Source organism: Epinephelus fuscoguttatus, linkage group LG13 (genome assembly GCF_011397635.1).
Source record: "Epinephelus fuscoguttatus linkage group LG13, E.fuscoguttatus.final_Chr_v1".
Lineage (NCBI taxonomy): Eukaryota > Metazoa > Chordata > Actinopteri > Perciformes > Serranidae > Epinephelus > Epinephelus fuscoguttatus.
The window spans coordinates 29,017,145-29,039,132 of NC_064764.1; the positions used below are offsets into that span (position 1 = coordinate 29,017,145).

Sequence of the window (21,988 nt, forward strand, 5' to 3'; positions counted from 1 at the left end):
AGCCGAGGCTGATGGGAATGTCTCTAGTTTTGCAGGTTTTTGTCTAAAAACTAAAGTATTAGACAAATAATAAATCTGACCTGGTGATGCAGATAAAAAAAAATGTCAGGGGATCAAATGACCTTTTGCTAAGCCCCGCCCCTTTGTGATGGTGTCAGAGTAAGCATGGAGCCCACACTGTAACTAACTGCACTCCCTGAAGAAACATTATCATATTTTTGGAAAAATGAAACAGTGATTCCAGAGAGAAGCCGTATGTGACTGTACGTAGCTGTGTACCTGTGATCCTCTTCTCCCTTTTGAGATCGACCTGCAGCCACTGATGCTGGTCATTCTGAAAAGACGCCCAGGGCAGCCCCGCCTTCTTGAGCCGTGCCCCTGATGGCGCCCACACACTGTGCTGACCGATGTTGTTGTTCCACTCCCACACGGACGAAGCAGACAGCTGAGTGTCCGCAACAACACTAGACTCTAAACCCAGCGTCCCGTAGCAGCCTGCGAGCACAGAGAGGCCGTCATTAATAACAATATGAAACATTTCTGCAATTCATTTCAGGTCAGATGATAACAACAAGTCTGAGCTGTGAGCATGTGTAAGAAAACAGCAGGTGATTCACTCCAGATTTTGTGCTGCAGACTAATAAAAAAAAAAAAAAATTACAGACATTACACTTATTAAAATTACAGATGTGGACAATAATAATTAGATACACAAACTATTACAGCTCCTAACAGTGCTCCAAAAGAGACAGAAAACTCACCGTTGGTCCTGAAGGTGAAGAGGCTGTTGGACAAAGTTCCTCTGAGGAGAGAAGTGCAGGATTAGATTAACACAGACATATCGTTTTTAAGAGTAATCGCCAATATCACCTGGATCTTAACTCACCACGTCATGAAATTAGCATCGTTAGCTTTTAAAAAATATGATCCAAATGCATAAAGTCATCTTACCCAGTGGAAGTGACGTTGTTAGCCACTGTGGCCTCGTAGTGAGGGATGCCTTTGCTGCTGACCACGCTGATCCTCCCTCCCACAGCGTTGGACACCACACCTGCATGGACGGCCGCCACACAGACAGGAGACGACTGCAGAACCAAAGGAAATGATGATTCGAGATTAGAGAATTACAACAAACAGTACCAGTAACTAAAGGTAATTTCCACCACATCTGACAAACTGTGAACATTAGGCAACGTAATATGACGAGAGATTAACAGTCAAGGCTTTGTTTAAAACACTATTTTGCTCCTTCTTTGTAATTTATTTTTGTGCGAGACGTACATGCTGTAAAAAGGAGGATCACCAAAAAAGTTCAAGGTCAACAAGATAAAATAACAATATATATTTATCACTGTTTGCTCTCGCAGCTTGAGTGAATGCTGAACACATGTTGTAGCAGTCTCAAGACACGTATGGGCAAAGTTGTAAATCAATGATCAGGACTGCTTAATGGTCATATTGGATTTTATGCATTAACGTAATTAAATACAGGAGCTTGGTTTGAATTTAATGAGCTAGATTTGCCAAAACAAACATTCTTGTCTGGGTATCTTCAGAGCAATAAATCTGCCAGGCCGATAGTAACAGTAGTGTCTACAGCAGGCCACATACAGTCAGATTTGATCGCAGGTGGGCCGGACCAGTAAAACCACGGCATAATGTCCTATGAATAACAAACACTTCCAAATTTTTCCCTTTTTTGTTCAAAGAAGTACACTGTAGTGGTCTGCAGTCAACTCCTCACTGTCATTACATGTGTATTTTTCTATACATTTCCACTCCTGACTTCATATAGGGCACTGGGATGTCGTATTTAATTTCTTTCTTTTTTTCCCCGACAAACAAAATCCTGAATTTGAATAAAATAATTTACATGAATTACATTAAATTTCTGTGATGAATACATGTAGTTTATGGTGCTGTTAGATTAATGCTAGACGACCTTGTTAATACAGGTGCATACCGTTTTTTGACCGCAGTGAAAATGTTGTTTTTGAACGGCTAACCGCCAACAAATATGTATTGAAACGGAATATTTCATTAGATGAATTTTTTAAATGATTATATCCATCTTTTTTCAATGAGTTTTGACTTTTGGACTTTACAATGCTCTAGAGTTACTGGACTTGTTTGGAAAGGACGAGTGTGAAACAATCCTACTGGATCTAATTTTACGTATAAATAATATTAGTGTCGCCTAATCTTTATCTGCAACTGTGCAGAAACAGAACAAACAGACATGCAAAAAACAAAAGAAAAAAGCAACGCAGCCTTTGAATGCTGACTTATAATTTGAAAGTCAACATCATGAATGAAGCTCCAAACTATTCTGTACAGCACTAACTGGCACCAACTGTTTTGTGCCATCGCAAACTAGAAGTGTTTGCAGGTAAGCTTGTGCGGGAACAAGCAGTACTGTCTTCCAGTGGGATCCCAGAGCTCAGACTCTTAACCTTCAGACTGTGGCAGATAAAAGGCTGATGAGTCAGCATGATGTCACTTCTCTGTAGAGAGGATACCGACAGGCACGGACGGTAATGATTCACTGCTGGCTGCATTCCTGTCCAAACCTGCTGCCACATTACTGAGAAATGGACAGAAAAAAACACACACAACCCAATTCCACTCTGGTCACGAGCTCCCTTCGGTGAACAGCTGGTTGAGTGAGGTGGAATTTTATTACTGGAAAAGACCCACACTGGAATTCACAGCTGACAAGATTGTGGGAAAACTCTGGTGACCCACAGAGTGACAAGCACATGTACTCACACACACACACGGCAGTCAAACGCTGCCACGAGTAATCGACACTTGCCCCTGTGACTCTTTAACTTCCCAAAAACACACGCCACATCCTAAAGAGCGCCATACCAAACCACTAACACAAACACAAAGCTTCGCTGCAAAACCGCCGCACCCTGCCTCCAACAGAGGAAACCACACTAACACACATGAAACAACACACACATGGACACAGACACACGATATGTAGGATGTTGACGTATAGAAACCAGCACATGGATCACTGAAAGATCTTAAAGTCCCTCTCCAGACACATTTTAAGGTTTATACTTACACTAATATATTCTTTACCATCATTTTCCCTCATTGAGAGATTTGTGTGCGGTGGATTCCACTTTCTTATAGCTGCTTGCGCTAAGTTGACCAGTGAAAGAGCACTGAGCACCAAAATGGCTGGCGCTGGAGCATTAGAGGAAACACTGTTAGATCCAGTCATACACATCTGAGCCTCAATCAGACGCAGACTCAGATGAGGAGTCTGTTGTGACCCTAAATCAGCAACTAGCAGACTCAATAGAATGTTTTTTTAGCTTGTAGGCTAACTGGCAGTGGCTGACACGGCATTAGTCTTTGTGAAACGTACCGTAATGCAACATATAGCAATACCTGCTACGACGTGGTTTTTGGTAGATAATGGAAGGAAGCTCAAGAGTCAAGTTTATGTCCGAATCTACGCACTTTCTGCAAAGCAAGGCAAATTCATTTGTATCGCACATTTCATGATTCGACCGTAGAACCGTCTGATCAAAATGGCACAGGACAGAATAAATACGAAGGTGGTGATGTGGAGTAAATTACATAGTTCTCCATGGGCAGAAGACAAAAGGCTCGAAAATATTCTGTCAATGCCTAAATTAGGGACATAAGTGCATATAAAACAGAACTTTGGCCCTGAATCATATGTAACACCCGGTTTATCTAGAAGCCAAAGATCTTTAGTAGCACAGCTGAGAGCTGGTGTTCGTCCTCTGGCCACTGAGATCAGGCGATCTAATGATATTCAGGAGGACAATTGGTTTGGTGTGGCATAAAGCTATTCAAAAAACTGTATTCATCTTCTATTTGTCTGAGACACATTGTTCAATTTTAGATTGTACACCGACTCCACTGGTCCAGATCTCGGTTGGCTAAGATTAGCAGTGATAAAGATCCTATGTGCGACAGGTGTAAACAGTCTTCAGCCACTTTATGTCACATGTTCTGGCCCTAAACTGTCTCATTTCTGGGATTTAATATTTAAAACTTTTTCAACAATGTTTGGACGACTGGTTGCCTCATCTATGTCCATGGCAATATTTGGAGTAACTCTGCTAGATGTGAATTTAAGTAGAGCCCAAACGGACACTGTCTCTTTCTGCTCACCTCTGGCTAGAATGCCCATCCTGTGTAAACAGATTATTGTTTTATATTTATGTATATATTTTAAAAATCTTTTAATTAATTAATTTATTTATTTTTCCTTTTTGTCTTTTATTTCCTTTTGCTGGTCTGGCTTTCTCTGATTGTCCCTGGGTGGGTTGGGTTGTTTTCTGTCCTTGTTGGTTCTATGTTTGTTTGTTGATGCCCTGGCACACTTTTTTTAATTTATTTATTTATTTATTTATTTATTTTTTAATCTTTGGGTTTTGGGGGAAAGGTGTCAGGTATTTTAAAATCAAAAAGCTCAAGCCCAAGTGAAGTCACTACGCACTGGTGTTGAAGCCCCGGTTGAGTTGCAAGTATTTTTGTATTTTGCAAAGTCTAATCAAATTTGAATCTCAAGTTTGACCCGAGTCCAAGTCATGTGACTCAGGTCCACACCTGATGTACCTAATCTAGCTTGCATGGCACACGTTTAGATCTGTACAAAACCAGTACAAGAATGTGAAAACACCTCTCTAGTGACAAACTTTGCACAGACACAGTCAGTATAGTCAAGGTCAGACATTTAGGGGACATCAACAGAAGAAAAACAAAAGAGAAACTGCAGGGTCTGGTTTGGGTGTGGCAGACTGAACTATGCTTCCACAATCACCATAATATCACAGCCTGCCGACACACACGCACCTTTAACACACGCATGAATGAATCGCTCGCACATATACAGAACCCAGGCATGCACACACGGAGGTTTTCTCCAGCTTCTCACTTCGCACTGACTCACTCTGCAGCTTTTCGTCTCACACACTCAACACACAGCGGCCTCTTGCAGCTGGACTGGATTAGAGGCTTATTATTTTCGGCCAAACTATTATCTCACCTCTCTCTCTCACCCGCTGACCCTGCCCCTCCTCTGTTCCTGTGGGGCACCTCACTCCCTGAAGCACACCCCGGTGCTCCTCCCTGTCCTCCCATCAGCCAGCAGCAACACCCCTCCCTCCCTCCTTTCCTTCAACAAACCCCGAGCTCCGAGCATAAAGTCATCAGCCAGAGACTCGGCGCCCATGACCTCACGCGCAGCGGGGGTGCTGTGAGGTCATCAGTCCAGGACTCGCATGCCACGGAGCAGGGGCCCGTTTACACAAGGAAGAAAAATAGGAGTCAAACGGAAAGATGTGCGGCGCAGTAACGGATGGTGACCAAACAGAAAAACAATGGAGAGACGGAGCCATGAAAACATGAGTAAGCAGATGCTGATGGTCTGCTGGATCCTGTGGGGTAGCACTGACCAAACAGCAGGAGACCACAGGGCGCTGTGACTCACCTGGAAACGTGACGCTGAGGATGCCACGAGAAGAAAAACACGTACACACTGCATGTACTCACCTCTCTGTATCCATTAGGTATAGTTCCAGAAATGTCCTCAGTGGATGTCAGGCAGCCTGCAGGACAGTATTTACTGAGAAGACAGAGACAGACACACACAGTGAGCGTATCAGACAGCTTGATCTCTGCACAAATATCCACACAAAGCAAAACGTTATTTACCTGAACTCTGCCTCGGGGAAATCAGTCCCTTTGTCCAGGCAGGTGATTAAATCTGCAAAAGGTAAACAGACAGTGTGAGAACTGGTTTCTCTGCACGCTCCTGTTAACACATCACCCTCTCTCTCTCTCTCTCTCTCTCTCTCTCCCTCTGGCAGGAAAACAACTCCCAACCTTTCCCAGGTAATCCATGGATTTAATTATCTGGTGTTTCAGGTGTTAACAGAGAACCTATTGTGCTTTTCTGTCAAATATATAATGTTGCAATGAAGGATGTTCATATCTAATGTGGGCGAGGCTTCAAGCAATGTTTTTATCATCTTAGAAATATTTCAAAAGTACAATCCATTTTTACTTTTAAAGACACAGAGACAATTTCACACGCCCTCATCTCTTCACTGCAGCAGCCTCCTTCTCACCTGAATCAAACATCTATTAATCGACTCCAGACTGGACAGAATTCAGCTGCCAGAGACGTGATCACATCACTCCAGTTTCAGCCTCTTCACACTGGCCCCCAGTATGTTTTAGAATGGATTTTAAGATTTTACTGATGACTTTTAAGGCTCTTTGTGGTCTCTCTCCCAGTTATATCTCCGACCTCTTAGTACCGTACACGCCAGGATGATTTTAAGGTCTTTTTTCTGTTCCAGAGGCCCAAGACTAAAGAAGACAGAGTGAGAGAGATCTCTTTTAAGTTCCTTCTTAAAACATACTTTTATCGGAGAGCCTTTCCCAATTGTACTTGAGTTTTAAGTTCATTTAAACTGTCTTTTATTTCCTCTGTTTTTACACACTAAAGTGTTTTTATCAGTTCTTTTAAAATTTGTTGTTTTTATGTCTTGTCTGTTTTAATTATTGACACCTAAAGCACTTTGTGACTCTGTTTAATAAAGATTATTATTATTGTTATTACGTAAAAGTAATCCCTGTGAGGAAAAACCTCAGGCTTCAGACCGTTCTGAGTGCTCGGTTTCTTTTCTTCTTTTGAGACAAGCTGACGTCAGCTCACGACAGACGAAACTGATCACATTAAGGATGGCTCAGTTCCATTAAGTGGCCCAGTCAGCTATTCCAGTGAGCCAGCATGCACAAAACCAGGATCTCCCCTAAGTGGAAGGCTGACTATGACGTCAAAACCTGTGCTGTGAAAAAGGTTGACTGATTAATCAACTAATCATTGCAGCTCTACTACTAAGTGAAGCTACATGCTAAGGTCAGGGAAACAAGCCCAGTTCAGACCAAAGATTCTCAATGAGACAAGTTGAAACAGGCATCTACTTACAATGTGCCGTTCTGCAACGTTCTAAAACCCTGCCGGTTCACACCAATGCAACTAGATGAGACAGTGTATCATCTCTATGCAACAACTCTCTGTACTTCTGTTCTGATTTTCAGCTTTTCAGGCTCATTTTGTGGCTGAATAGAATTTGTAGCTTCTTAAAATATGAATGAGGATAGTGATAGTGAGATACTGGCTACAGCTGCATTTGTAGTAGTGATGAAATGGTGAAAAACAGAAACAAACTGAGCATCAGACAGACTGAATTCATAATAAATATGCCACAATAACGGCGATTTGACCACCTGAGTTGCTGGTGACACCATCAGCCGGCTTGAGTCGAGCTCAGACCAACTAGTTCAAATCACTGCAGCTTTCTAAAATGGTTTCGTCTCATCATGAATCATCTGAACTGGTCTTTAGTTGCTGATATTATCAATTTCTCCCTGATTTCAGATCATATTCCTGCTGCAACATGTCCAAAGTTTAGAAACTTTTAATTGTTGATTTTCTTACAGTAGAAATTGCTGTTATCCTCCTTTTCAGTCATTCCCTGGCTGCAACTACAGTGCAGAGATGTCGAGATACGGAAGACCCGGAAGCTCTGACCAATTAGAGCAGACTGGACTACCATCTTTTCCCCTGATAAAGGGTTTTTTGGGGGAGTTTTTCCTTATCCGCTATGACAGACCAAGGATGAAGGATGTCGTATGCTGTAAAGCCCTCTGAGGCGAATTGTTTTAAGTGATACTGGGCTTGATAAATAAAACTGAATTGAACTGAAACCGAATTCTTTCAAATGTGAGGATTTGAAATAGTTCGGTTTCAGTTCAATTCAATTTTATATGGTTGACATTTTTTCACTATTTTTGCTTGAAAAATGTTTGAAACAATTAATCGATTGACAAAATAGTTGCTGATTATTTTACTGTTACTCAATTAATGAACTAATACTTTCAGCTCTTATTAGTTTCTGGAGCTGAAATGGTGGTCGATTAATCAGTTATCAACTAAAAAAATAAATATTTGTTGGGAAAAATTTTGATAATTCATCAATTGTTGGAATCATTTAATAAAAAAAATTAAAATATTTGCTGGTTACAGGTTTTCAAATTTGAGGATTTGCTGCTTTCTTGGTTTAAAGCTGTTTTAAATTGAATGTCTTTAAGTTTTGGACTGTTGGTCGCACAAAACGAGACGTTTAAAGACATCACTATGAGTTTTTTTTTCACTATTTTTGACATTTGATAGACGAAAGTAAATTAAAATCGAGTAAAATAAATGTTACTTTTAGCATTTTATTTTTACCCAGATTAATCTGACTCATTGTTTGGTCTGTAAAATGTCAGAAAACAGTAAAAAAGAAAGCCCATCACCAAGCTGACATTCACACTGACCAACAGTTAAAACTTCATGATCATAAGTTTAGAGGAGCACATGATGACATGAGTGAGTTATGAGGCACGCCACGTATGTGCAGCAGGATGCTGTGGGCTGCTGGGAACTCTACGTAAACCCCACAGTGGTGGTCAGTCTCAGTGAGTCTCCACCACATTATCAAAAAACCCACTTATCTGGAAAACCAACCTGTGAGTCACACTGACAAATAATCCCCCCCCTAACCACCAACCGCCGCAAGTCGCCACGGTGACTGATTTACTTAGCTGTGCAAACTGTCCTCCCACGCTCGTCTGCATGATCTGTTACACGACACACGAAAAACATCAGTTCTTTGAGGGGGGGAAATAGTTGGGTCCGTTTGACGGCCTTGTTTGCTTTGCAGCGTGATTCAGTCGAACCGAGATGACCGCTTAGACCGAATTATTCCTGTCCAGCACACACGTGTCACTGCCGTCCTCTTCTTGTGGCTTCAATTATCTGTTTAGCTGAAAATGTTCCACATGACAAAGCATGGTCGCCTAAAATTACAATCATACAGTCACAACAACAATCTCATTAAAGAGATGCTGTTTCAGTCACAGACTACAAAATACAGAAGCTACAGTAAACTTGTGTCTGCTGGTTTATGTGTATACCATCAGTTATCAAGCTGCTTGGTGAATTTTTGACTCATCAGATCAGATCTGACAAACAATTTTGCAAATGCAAAGGTCCTCTGAGGTAATATGTGTAAAGACAGGAGCAATGCCGCGTTAGAGAAGTCTGGCTTTATTTTGTTTTAATTAAAAATAAATAGATAAAACTTGCAAATTAACTAAATTAACTGAGTGCACTGTGGCGGCAGAGGGACCTGTGCAAAATCTAGGTATGCAAATGATGCTGGCAGAGCTTTAACTATAGTTGACAGAAAATTAACCTCTAACAACTTTGATGACTGATTATTCACTCTAATGATTATTCTCTGAACCAACAACACGTCCAACCTTGAAGCAGATGGGCTACAGCAGCAGAAGACCACACCAGGTGCCACTCCTGTCAGCTAACAACAGGAAACTGAGGCTACAGTTCACACAGGCTCACCAAAACTGGACAACAGAAGATTGGAAACACGTTGCCTGGTCTGATGATTCTGGATTTCTACTGCCGCATTCAGATGGTAGGGTCAGAATTTGGTGTGAACAACATGAAAGCATGGATCCATCCTGTCTTGTATCAACGGTTCAGGCTGGTGGTGGTGGTGGTGTAATGGTGTGGGGGAGATTTTCTTCTCACCACAGCCTACCTGAGTATTGTTGCTGAGCGTGTCCATCCCTTTATGACCACAGTGTACCCATCTTCTGATGGCTACTTCCAGCAGGATAACGCACCATGTCACAAAAGTCTGAGTGGACGTTTGAGCCATAGTTAAGGAAATTGTCTCAAGGTATTCTTGAGATATCACGTGCACAAGAATCAGACGACCACATAGCTTGTCAACTTACTACCAGTCGCTGCTGCAGAGGCATAAAAATGGCCAAATTGTCGGGTCCATGTCATTGGTTCGACAGCTCATTGGTTCGACATCCCATTAGTCCGACTGTCCGCGGTGCTGAACGACTCACGTCGGGCGTATAGTGCGCCATGACCGGCTTGAGGCGGAGCAGGTTCACGGCTTATGTGTTTGTCACTTTCTTTTTCATTTTAACCCACACCATGATCTTTTCCTGACCCTAAGCAAGTGGTTTTTGTGCCTAAACCTAACCAGACCTTAACCACAGGGTATCATGATGATTTCGGAACGGAGTTTGGAACAATGAGTTTAATATGGTCTGAACAATGGGATGTCGAACCCATAGGCTGTCGAACTAATGGGCAGTTCCCAAATTGTCTTGTACGAGTGAAGAGTCAATTCAGACTTGTGCAATGTTTAAAGTGATACAGAAATCTTACTGTGTCCAGCCTAGTATGATTGCCATTGTGACTTCTTATCAAAGTGCGCTGATACAGACACGAGACAAACACGTTAAACTGCCATCAGATCAACGTAGTGCGTCGTGTCTGACAGAAGCTTATGAAGAGGAAGTTCAGCAGCTTTTAACAGGCAGGAAGTTTTAATATAAAACCACAAAATATCACTATTTCTCTCGATTACTCTCACTTCTTCTTGCCTCTTGTTCCTGTTCCTCAAATCCAGTATGTCTTCATGCTCTCCTCATTCTCCTCTGTCCCTCTCTACTCTCATTTACCAGCCAGACTCCATTGAAAAAGTCACAACTAAAACCACAAGTACAGCAACAACTAGAAGGGCACTCAGGAAATGCCCTTTCTTACAATGTTAATGGAAGAGAAAAATAATTTGTGAATCCGCCCTGTGATTCAAATCCGCTCCGAAATTAAATGGGTTCTTCCTTGACCCATGCTACACCCCTCTACCAAGTTTCATGACAATCGAGCCTGTAGTTTTTTTTTTAAACCTGCTGACAAACAAACCAAACTGAAAACGTAATTTCCTTGGCCGAGGTCATAAAACATCAATTCACATTTTGCACTTAGACATGAAGGGCTGTAAAACTGCAATGTCACAAACCCAGCCTCACACACATGGACGGTTGAGTGGTGGTTATATAAACACATCAGCTGGTGCCACCCGTCTGTATTCAATACCATCTGTTCGCTCATTAAAGGGCTGACAAAACAATAATTTGAGACAATAATCGATGCCCACTCACATGATGACCCTGCACACTGCAGCTGGACTTTCAGATTTTGACTGATCAGAAAATACCACTCACAGCAGAGATGCTCTTCATCTGCTCCGTGTGTTTAGATACACTGTTTAATGGTGAGCAAACACCACCTCATAAATGCTCCTCGTTTGGCTGCGAGCACAGTTATCGCCAAGCTGCAGACACAGCTCTCCATTCAGCTCGAGTCATCTTTAACTGATGTTCTATTTTTTCTTTTTATGAGCTGCAGACACTGTTTGCCGACCGGATAATTGGAAATCTATATCATCTGGTAATATACGTTTGTCCTGACATGCAAGAACACCCAACAAAACAAATTCACTAAAGAGAAGATACAAAAGCATTTACTAAAAGACATCATGTTGTGTTTCCTGAAATGTGGGTCAGAGATCCTCTGGGGTCAAAACAGACCAACGGAAAATAAACTTAAAGGTCCAGTGTGCAGGATTTAGGGGGACATACTGACAGAGAATGAATATAATATAATAAATATGTTTTCTTTAGTGTATAATCACCTGAAAATAAGAAATTGTTGTGTTTTCGTTACCTTAGAATGAGCCGTTATATCTACATAGGGAGTGGATCCTCCTCTATGCAGTGCACCATGTTGCACCACCATGTTTCTACAGTAGCCCAGAATGGACAAGCCAAACACTGGGCCATTCCTGTTTTCGCAACAGCAACTGTAGTTAAAAGCCCCTCCGCAACGAGCAAAAAAGTGTTGGAAAAATACTGATTTTTAACATGAAAGTGCTTCAGTGTTTCCCCTAGTTTAAATCAACAGGTCAGTTTGTTTTGGAAAGAAAGGGGCCTCTTCGGATAATTTGGCTTACAGTAAAAACTCCTGAACGTCTGGATCATAAGATGTCAGAGAAAAAAGGTGAACACACATTAGCAGAGCAGGGCTAGTGGCCAAATAGTGCTGGAAAAAACGTTGATTATTAAGTATTTTTACCATTTTAAATCACCGGTAACATAGGAAGAACATGACATAGGAAGGCTGCATCCAAATGTCCACTGTCTAGACTTACAGACTTCAGTCGTACGTACTGTGACAACTTAACCATCATCATGTAAAATCTGTGAGGGCAGAGACCGCAAGCTTCTGATGGACAGCCATCAAGACTGTTTTACTCATTGCCATGGAAACATTTGAGCGACAATTATAGTCATTATAATTGCTGTCACATTCTGTCTGCTCATCTGTCCCTGCAGATGACAAGATGTAAATCTCATATTGTTTTGTGAGTGAACAAAATCAATAACATATAGACTGCAGACATTCATATACAGAGATGATGGAAATAAGGACTCTCTGGAAGTCTGATTAAAGTTAGTTTCAGGCCCCTTGTTGACTGGATGAATTGTGGATTTAACGACCCCAAGCAATCCCAGACTTCCCGGGAATGCACCGGCAAAGTCCACGAGCCTGCAAGGGTGGCGAAGTCCGAACATTTGGATTCAAGCCCAACACACCTCTGCTGATAATTCATCTCCCGTTAAAAACCTCCTGAAGAATCAACACTGAAGGAATCCTAACCAGGAGCTCATGCTTGGCATATGGGAGAAGTTTTAGCTAGTTGCAATCTCAAATCCTCACCACTACACACTGCTCCTTTAAACCTAACATGCACCACAGGATGAAACATGGCTGCAGGAAGTATGAACCTTCAGAAAACCCCATTGTGCACAGTGGTCAAACTCCAAAGACGACCTTTTTAACTGAATACAAAGATGACGTATGGAGTGACAAAACTATGGACCTGCTGCAGAATGAAACACACACACAGTCTCTAAGCAACTCTTCACCAAGAGCCAAAAAAGAAACGTAAACAAGCCTGACTGACGACCCACAGACAATGAACAGATGAACAGATGACGGGCAAACAGGTACAGTGAGCTGAGATCTTGTTACCTGTGTGTTCGGTGGTGGAGTAAGACAGGTAGAATCCATGTCCGGTGTGGTGGGTCCCACTCATGAACTGGACAGTGACCTGGTTGCCAGTGGACTCAATCAGCTCTTTGACCTTCAGACCCAAACCGCAGTACTTCACTGTGAGACAGCACAGGGTGACACACAGGAGGGACGGGACAAAGAGGGACTGTTTAGTTACACAAGACGGTTTCATTTATGCAACGACAAATAACCAGGACAAATTAGATACTAGAGCAGAAAAGAATTCGTATTTGATGGCTATACATCTCTAATACATTTCATTTATAGGTGCCTTTCACAACACTCAAGGTCACCTTACAGGCAAAGACAGAGAAAATAACAACAGATTGAAAAAGTCAACGAGATAAGGAATAAAGCAACATTAAAATAAATTATGAAATTCTGTGTAAATAGTGCATGTGTGTGACTAGACGGACAGGAGTCAGACTGAAAAGGCTATTTGAAAGAAATGAGTTTTGAGGCAGGATGTGAAAGTGGAAAAAGAGTCGATGCTACGAATGTCCAGTGGGAGGGAGTTCTAGAGACAGGGGGCAGAGCGGCTGAAGGCTCTAGACCCCGTGGTGGTCAGGTGGGCTGGCAGGACAGTGAGGTAGATGAAGGAGGAAGACCTGAGAGTTTGATTTACTCAAATCCCCTCAGACAGAGTCATAGTGATGTGAGATTTCCCCTGCAGAAATCCAGTCAAGCATTTCCCCCAATTTATTTAAGCAGATCTCTTCTAACCATTATTACAGCACCATAAAAATCAAGCAACGACCGGTTTAATTCATCGTCCACAGCTTGTTTTGTTAAAACTGTGTGTCCACAGGTCTAATATTTAGCTTAATTTCCATGAGTAGCACCTCTCATTGGAAGTGTGTCCTGCAGCTCTCTGCCGTGAGACTGATTCTGACTGTGGGCTTCATCATGTGGCTGACATCTTTCACTGCGTTTACATGCACTTGAGTAACCTGGTTTCGTCAGCTTGATTTCTTAATCATCGTGTAAACAAACACTCTGGACAGAAAGAGTGTCACAGTGGAGGCAGTGTGAGTGGGTGAAAGTAGAGATTCTTTTTGCCTACATCCTCCTCTACGGTAAAATACTCCAATAGACGGGATAAAAATCAATTAGGTGAATTTAAAAATGCACAGTCTGACTAATGCTGGAGATTAAATTACAATAATGATACTCCTCATTGAAGTCTGCTTCCACGGGCGACTTGTAAAGATCTGTTAAGTATCTCCTCAGGCTGCACCGTGATATATCTTTAATGAGGTTTGAAATATTCCAACCTTGGTTCAAAAACACAGCAAAGGTCACTGAGAAGTCTGATCACTGACCAGCTGTGTGTAGCAGTAGGTTTCACAGGAATATGAAAAACAGGAAATAGTAAAACGTCCTCAAACACAGACAGTGAAGAAGCTTATTAGATGTATACAGCTTGGGAGAGGGCTGCAAGAACCAGTTTGTATGACATGTCCAACCTTGTCGAATGGCAAGAATGTTTAAAGACCAACTCAAGGTGGTCGTCACAGTTACGTGACAGCAGTTGCGCTCGCATCGTGGTGGCAGAAAAACAGCGGATACCAGAGAGAAACGGTTGAGATACCCGGAATGAAAATGTCTTGTTGTGCTGTTGGATGTGAGAACAGTAATCCAAAAAAAGATAGCGTTCATTTATATAGGAAACCATCGACAAAGATGGCGTCTGAAGCTAAACGAAGACCCTCATGGTGGAATTTGATGTAAACAAAAATAGGTCTATAGCCTAGTATACCCTGTGCGATTTTGGGCTGTCCCAGACGAAAGATGACCATCATGAAAGAAACATGGCGCTATCTTGGGTCGTGGCTCTTAAACAGTGGTACATCGCACAGTGAGAAAGGCTCAAAGATGGCCGCTCCTTCTCACGGTCTTGCAATCAAAAACAGCCTGGGATAAAGTTCTGACAGTGTAAGAAATTTGGGATGACCATCTCACTGTGTGACTGCTGTTACGACCAACGTCTACAAACCAACCAATAGAAGTGCAGAATGAAATGATGGTCTGAAGCTAAACCCAAACAAAGAGATGGATAGCAGCTCGCCATGGAGGCAAAACGTGCTAAAAGAAATGTGTGGGATTCCAGCAAAGAGGTAAACCACGTGGAGTTGTGCCTGTATGATGTGACCTCCAGCTCTTATCATAATCGCGTAAAGACGGATGAAGCACAGAAGGAAATGGCGGCGGAGGTGCTGCTGCCAGGTGAGCAACCTAGCAGACACACCACAGTATATAGTACCCACGGAAGTTCAGGTTATGTATTAAAGTGAACCTCTGTGTTGTGCTTCACACTTGGAGAAGTAATAACCCGTGCAGTGTCCTTGCACACTTAGTTTGGGAAGCTATTGCATCATATGTCGTAGCCTGCGATTCAGTGGGCGCTGTCATCACACAGTCTGCGTACATCAAACATGATGTTGTACCCAAGTTTATTAGATCCATGTCGCACAGTGTAAAATGCAGTTAGCTTATAAGATTGCTTAAATCTCACAGTCTGTAGGAGGCTTTACACACACTCCTCTACTGAAAAGAAAGTCATTCTATAGACAGTTGCGACTTGTTTTTGTTCTACATGTGACAAGTGAGAAATATTTGCATAAGGAATGAAAAAAGTGTGTGACTGTGAGATTGTTGGTTTTGGAAAGATACAGATAACACAGGATAGGTGAGGAGAAAAGGTCACTGTCAGTTGTGTACTCAGTTCAAGTCCAGCTCAGTATCTGTTCGTCACTCTCACCAATCTCACTCCTGTCGGGTCCGATGCCGTTGTAGAGGCGGAGGTAGTTGACCTGGCAGTCGCTGTCTTCTATGTCCAGCTCGGCGAAGCGGAAGTGGACCCTCTTGCCACGGGGCACGCTGATCTCCCACTCACACACCGTGTTGTTCGGGTATGTCCCCGGGTAACCCAGAGAGGACAGAGTCCCACTGCTGGGGCCAAGTACACTGGGGCCACAGCCATCACCTGCAGGGCAACACAAACACACAGATTCAGAAAACAAAAGCACAGACTGGGTGGAGGTGGGAAAGACAAGCCTGAAGAGTTTTGTTTAGCTCAAGAATCATAAGACAAATAACTAATACGGCTCATTCAAATGCAGCCTGTCAGCATATCAAAGGGTTTAAGTGTGTGGAGCTATTCTTTATTTTTCTTCAAGGGTAAGTTTAGTATTTTTAAACCTGGACCTTATTTTCCCATGTCTCTGTGTCTATGTGACTAATGGGAACAATAGTTTTTGAAAGTGGTCCAATATTGAGCAACCAGGCTGCAATGTAACCACTGTGGGCATTTGTGAACCGTCAATTTCCTTCCACTAAAAATGCTTGTTTTAGACTGACAGGCTCAGATTGTTGTAAGCGTCTGACAACATTATTAAAAGGGTCCCTACAGAGATAAATATTTGTTGTTAAGGAGTAAGATCCCTTTTGTTTAAACAGCCCAAAAATCAGTACAGGCAAAGCCACTGGAGTTCCTTCGAAGCAACAGTAATTCTAGTGTGGATAGACCCAGCGTATTTTCACATCTAACTGGGTGAATTAAAGGTTTATTTTAAACCAGAGTTGATGACTGTTGGAGCAGTTTTGTTTCTGTTGATTTTGAATGAAGTGTGTTTTAGGATGAAAACATTACTGTTTATTTAAATGGAGTCTGGGGGGGTCTGCCGTACAATTTCGGGTCTGTTTCTGGTTAAACAAAAAGGATCTTAGGCCCTGATCACACAGGAAAGCAGTGTGTGATTGATAAAAAAACGGCAGTGCGGTGTGCTTTGCGATTTACAGGTTGCAAAATGGGGGCACGCTGTGGTGCGGTGAGGCACACTGCAGTGATCACTGATTGGCCTGTTAAGATAAATAATCACTGAAGTCATTTAATTAACAAAAATGTCATGTATTCTCGAGTTCCAGCTTTTCTAATGTAAGAAATTTCATATTTACTTTGTCTTGTGATGGTGAACTGAATATCTTTGGGTAAACCGGACAAAAAACAGGACTTAAGTTGGGCTGCAACTTTCATTATTATTATTATTTTCTCTAATAATTGTTTTGTCAATAAAATGTCAGAAATAGTGAAGCATGCCATGTATAATTTCCAAGAGCCCAAGGTGATGTCTTCACAGGGTTCCCAAATATTCATGGACAAAGTTTCAAAACCTTTTTCATAATTTTTTTTTTCCTCTTGTCCCACTTGCCTGGCATTTCTCAAATATACAGTGGTAAACAAAATGCTATCACACACACAGCAATGTAACCTTAACAGCTACAAAAAGTAAATTTGCCATAATGAAAAGTACTGTGACGCTTCAATTACATAAAACAAAATTCCATGACTTTTCCAAAAGTTTCAGTGATTTTTTACTCTTTTCCAGGGCTGGATAATGTGATTGCGAAATGCTATGACTTCCAGGTTTTCAAATGACCATGGGAACGCTGTCTTTAAATGGTATTATTTATCTGACTAACAGTTTAAAAATCCAAAGATATTCAGTTTATTATCATGTGTGACAAAGAAAAATAGGGATGCAAAATAATATCAGCACGTTTAGAATCAGCCAACATGCTTTTTCTCATTTTGCACAATGAATGAATATTACATACATTCAAAACATTGTATTTCAGTATTGGTATTGGTTATTGGTCAAATAAGTTGTTATATATCGACATATCAGGTATCAGTGAAAAATCCAACACCGTGCATCCCTACAGAAAAGCATCAAATTCTCACATTTAGGAACCAGGCAACCGACAAATGTTTAGGCTTCTTTGCTTAAAACAATGATTGAAACGATTTTGCAATGATCAAAATAGTCACCAATGAATTTTCTGTCAATCACCTTATCGCAGTGGTTCTCAAATAGTGTGCCTCGGTTGATGCCAATTCAGGTGTGCCGTGGGATTTTGTGATAACCACACATTATTATTGCAATATTCAACTGGGCCTAAACAAAAAGTTATGAATGAATTTTAATTAACTATATCAGTATGTCGTGTGCTCCCATTTCCTAATACAGAGGCAAACTCTAGCTAAAAAATGTAATTTAATGTAAAAAACCTTCACAGGGGACCTATTTATCACCAGGAATTATAACTGTGTGACACATCAGAAGCCCTGATTGGCAGCCAGTGTGAGGGATGGTAACATTTAAATGGACAAAGCTGTGAGTGTGACAATGGATCGCTTTATTGTACGGAGCAAATTGGAACAAAGCATCAGCGAAGACGACCTACCACCAAAACAGAAGACAGTATCACAAAAGCTACCTGTCTTATTTGTGTTATTGTTGAGTGATAACAAACGTTATAGAGGCTGTTGTGCACAAATATAATTACAGGTGTGCCTTGATATTGTGGCCCTTTGGAGTGCCTTAGGCACAAACATTTTGAAAACCACTGACTCATCAGTTAAAAGACAAATCGTTGCAGCTCTAATTTGTTTGCAGCAGGAAGTTTACTGACCAAACAATCAATGGAGAAAATATTTGCAGCCCTGCTCTGAATAAAAGCCAAATCAATGTGATGTCTTTGGGTTTTATAGACAATAAAAACTTTTGGCTGTGCTGTGGAGACAATAAACCAACTATAAACATTAAATTTAAGAAGCAGCTGTCTGATTTAATGTTTTGGCACATGAACACCACATACTTAAAATTTAAGATGATTCAACTCATCTTAAATTCAATTTTTAAAAACAATGACCTCAGATTATTTTAAAGGATGAATTTGTTTTTGTGTCCTCCGAGTTGTCAGAAAGCAGAGACACATTGTGTGTGTGTGTTGATGCTGAGGACTCATGTCTCTGAGATAACACTCAGTCACGCTTCATGGTGCTAAGTGGATGTTCTGCGCGGCCTGGAGTTATGTAAGAGCCTCTCAGTGGACACTATCCAGATGAACAGGACAAAAACAAAGCTGCTCCCCTCAACTCTGACTCACAAGTGCTGAACAACTGCATGGCATTCAGCAGGAGTTCAGATTACCTTCCTGGAGTTAATGCTCACAAACACACTAGAATACAACTTATATCCATCTTAATGTTTTCATCAGAACAAGGTGCTTCACGTGGAAATATTCAGTAATAATTCATTTGCAATTTAGAGTTATGACAAACTGTGTCCACGTGTTTACAGTCATAGCCCCACTGCTACCCACCCCCAACTCTGACCACCTGAGGCTGGCTGTGGGCTTTAAAAACCTACTTAATATTCATGTTTAAGTACAATATGGTGTAAAGTAAATAGTCAACATGTAAGGCAGACTGAGCTTGATGTGATTGTAGCAGGAAGTCACGGTGAATTTCAAAAAATGGGCTACCTGGAGCAAGAAACAAGGCCATAAGCTCCTGTGTAGAGGTGTTAAACCCAGGCTCCGTTCCAAAAACACTTAATTTAAAGGTGAATAGCGTTTTTGGGAAACTCAAGTCTGTGATAGGCTGTGGGTTTAAGCTTTCAATTAAACAGTTAAAGCCTCACTTTAATTCGGCTTGCAACAGATCTATCCAGCAGCCGTTATTCCCCCACAATCTCAGTTTTTTTCAGAACCGGTTTGCCTGGTTTTACTACACCCGTGCTTCACCATGACGGGAGGCGGCAAGCGGTGTAAACCAGGCGGAACTCCACGTACACACGGCCATGTAAGGTTGGTGTTAAGGTTGGAGGACAATAACAGTGCACCGCTCATCTCTAAACACCTAAAAAACCCCGTGTTCACACTCTTTAAACCCCCCAGCATGGCCGCATGTGGCCGCGGTTGTCCCCCCTCGGCTGCTCCAGTTGTCACCGCAGCTGTGTGGCACCAACCTTTCTGCGCTCCGCAGCCCTCCGTGGTGAGGATGATGAGAATCGACAGGACGAGAACCCCGGCCCCTGTCGGTCCCCTGCCCACCATTACCGCTCTGCCCATAGCAGCCTGCAGTCTGAATGCATAATGCTCGCTTCTGGACCGGCTGCACCGCTTCAACCTGGACCGGGAGGTGGGGAGAGACCCAGAAACTGATCCTCGAGAGCGGGTCCGCGTGTGGTTTTCCTCGCGAGGATGACTTTAGCTTGTCGTTTTAACAATCCAGTGGTTAGCGACACTCTCACTATGGAGGTAACTGCTCCGCACACACATACACACATCCAGGCTGTGGAGCTACTTCCTCCACCGAGGCTCCTCCTCCTCATCTGGCACTGGGATACCCGAGTCCCCCAAGTGGTCTGATCCCAGATCCACTAACACACCCCCTTCAAGGAGCCAGTCTCTAATACTTGTTGTAATATTATGATTTTAAAAAAATGATGCCCTGATACTACTGGTGGACAGGGACACACGAACCCCTGACTTAATTATTAATTATTATTAATTATTATTTAATTATGGTTATCAGTGGTAACAGGGCAAAGGTAGGATTAGTTTTAATAGACTTCTTCCCCTTTATTATTATTATTATTATTATTGCTTTTATGTCTTTTTATTAGTATTTTTTATTTTTTCTTATTTATTATAATTTTTTTATTTTGGAAATTAAATTATTATTATTACTACTAGATTTATTTAATAAAAATAAAACTAATTTATTATTGATATTTTTAATGTATTATTTAAGTATTATTATTACCAGTAATAGTATTTTTTTTTTAATTTATTTTTTTATTATTTTTTTATTTCCCTCTTCATCCTTTCATCTGTCAACCTGTACAGTATAAACACACAGTCTGTGTGACACAGACACTAACACACGTACACATAACACACACGACAGCCAACACAGCCTCGTCCCCTTATCTCCTGACAACAATTAATTTACTGACCTGTATTCACTTTTATATTCACTGTCTTTGTTGTTTTGTTAGTGTTTTGTATTGTCTTGCAATAAAATAATAATAACTAAAGGTTTGTAAACAACTGCAAACATATAAAAACTTTTGACAGAAGACCCTATACTTACAGTTTTATACCCATCTATTTGTCTATACATGAATGGTAACCTACAACCGGACTTGTATCTTGAATTGCTAGACGTAAGTAAAAAGAATTGTTGTTTACTTATCAGAGGAGGGGAGAGTGGCTGTGGTGTGACGTATTTTATTCATTTATTTGTATTTGTATTACCCACACCTAAGCTACAGATATATGTATTTTTGCACAGTTTATTCATCGCTCATAAATTGGAGGATTAAACCCATCAATACCTTGCGCCCTTATTAGTATGAAGAAATGAATGAACTTTATTTATATAGCACCTTTCATGCACAAAGTGCTTTACACTTCAGCTACAGAGACAAACAGCAAAGAAATAAAACCATGCAATTATACAACCCTCATTCAAGGAGAAATGAGAAGAATACATTTATTATTCAATCAATTAATTAATCAAATTGTAAAAGATACATATTAAAAATATTAAAAAATATAGCTGCTAGTTAAAGACTATATTAAAAAGATATGTTCTGAGTTGTTTAAAACTTTCCACTGAGCCAGCAAGTCTAATATTTTAAGGCAGAGACAGGGTGTTCCATATTTTTGGGGCGTAGTAGCTAAAAGAAGCATCAGTTAAAAGAGCAGCTGTGGAAGATCTCAGGGTTCATGGAGGGACATAAGGTGATAGGGAGTCCAGAGGGATTTTAAAATCAGTTCTAAAAGACACTGGGAGCCAGTGTAGGTTACGTAGAACAAGAGTTATACGGTCTCTGTTTTTAGTTTTTGTTAAAACTCTGGCAACAGCAGCATTCTGAGTGGTCTGTAGTTTTGCAATGGCAGTTTTAGGTAGGCTAGTGTATAGAGCATTACAATAGTCAAGACGACTGGAAACAAAAGCATGGACAAGTTTCTCAGCATCTTGCTGGCTCAGTAGAGGTCGTACCTTAGTGATATTGTTTAAATGATAAAATGCAGTTTTTGTTAATGCATTAAAATGGA

The 21,988-nt window shown here is 41.3% G+C and overlaps 1 protein-coding gene across 2 annotated transcripts in view; it reads right to left on the reverse strand.

Annotated features, from left to right (window-relative positions):
* dcbld2 (discoidin, CUB and LCCL domain containing 2) overlaps window positions 1–20,223 on the reverse strand; it is a 27,466-nt gene extending 7,243 nt beyond the window's left edge. The window contains exons 1-8 of one of the 2 annotated variants that reach the window (XM_049594489.1): window positions 19,888–20,223; window positions 15,834–16,058; window positions 13,031–13,168; window positions 5,710–5,761; window positions 5,548–5,620; window positions 952–1,085; window positions 762–802; window positions 280–495 (exon numbers count right to left, since the gene is read on the reverse strand). In XM_049594489.1, coding sequence (XP_049450446.1) covers window positions 280–495; window positions 762–802; window positions 952–1,085; window positions 5,548–5,620; window positions 5,710–5,761; window positions 13,031–13,168; window positions 15,834–16,058; window positions 19,888–19,990 — 982 coding nt within the window. In that variant the 5' untranslated portion in view covers window positions 19,991–20,223. The remainder of the gene's footprint in view (window positions 1–279; window positions 496–761; window positions 803–951; window positions 1,086–5,547; window positions 5,621–5,709; window positions 5,762–13,030; window positions 13,169–15,833; window positions 16,059–19,887) is intronic. The other variant, XM_049594490.1, reaches the window with a different exon arrangement.
* Window positions 20,224–21,988: the final 1,765 nt, after the last annotated feature.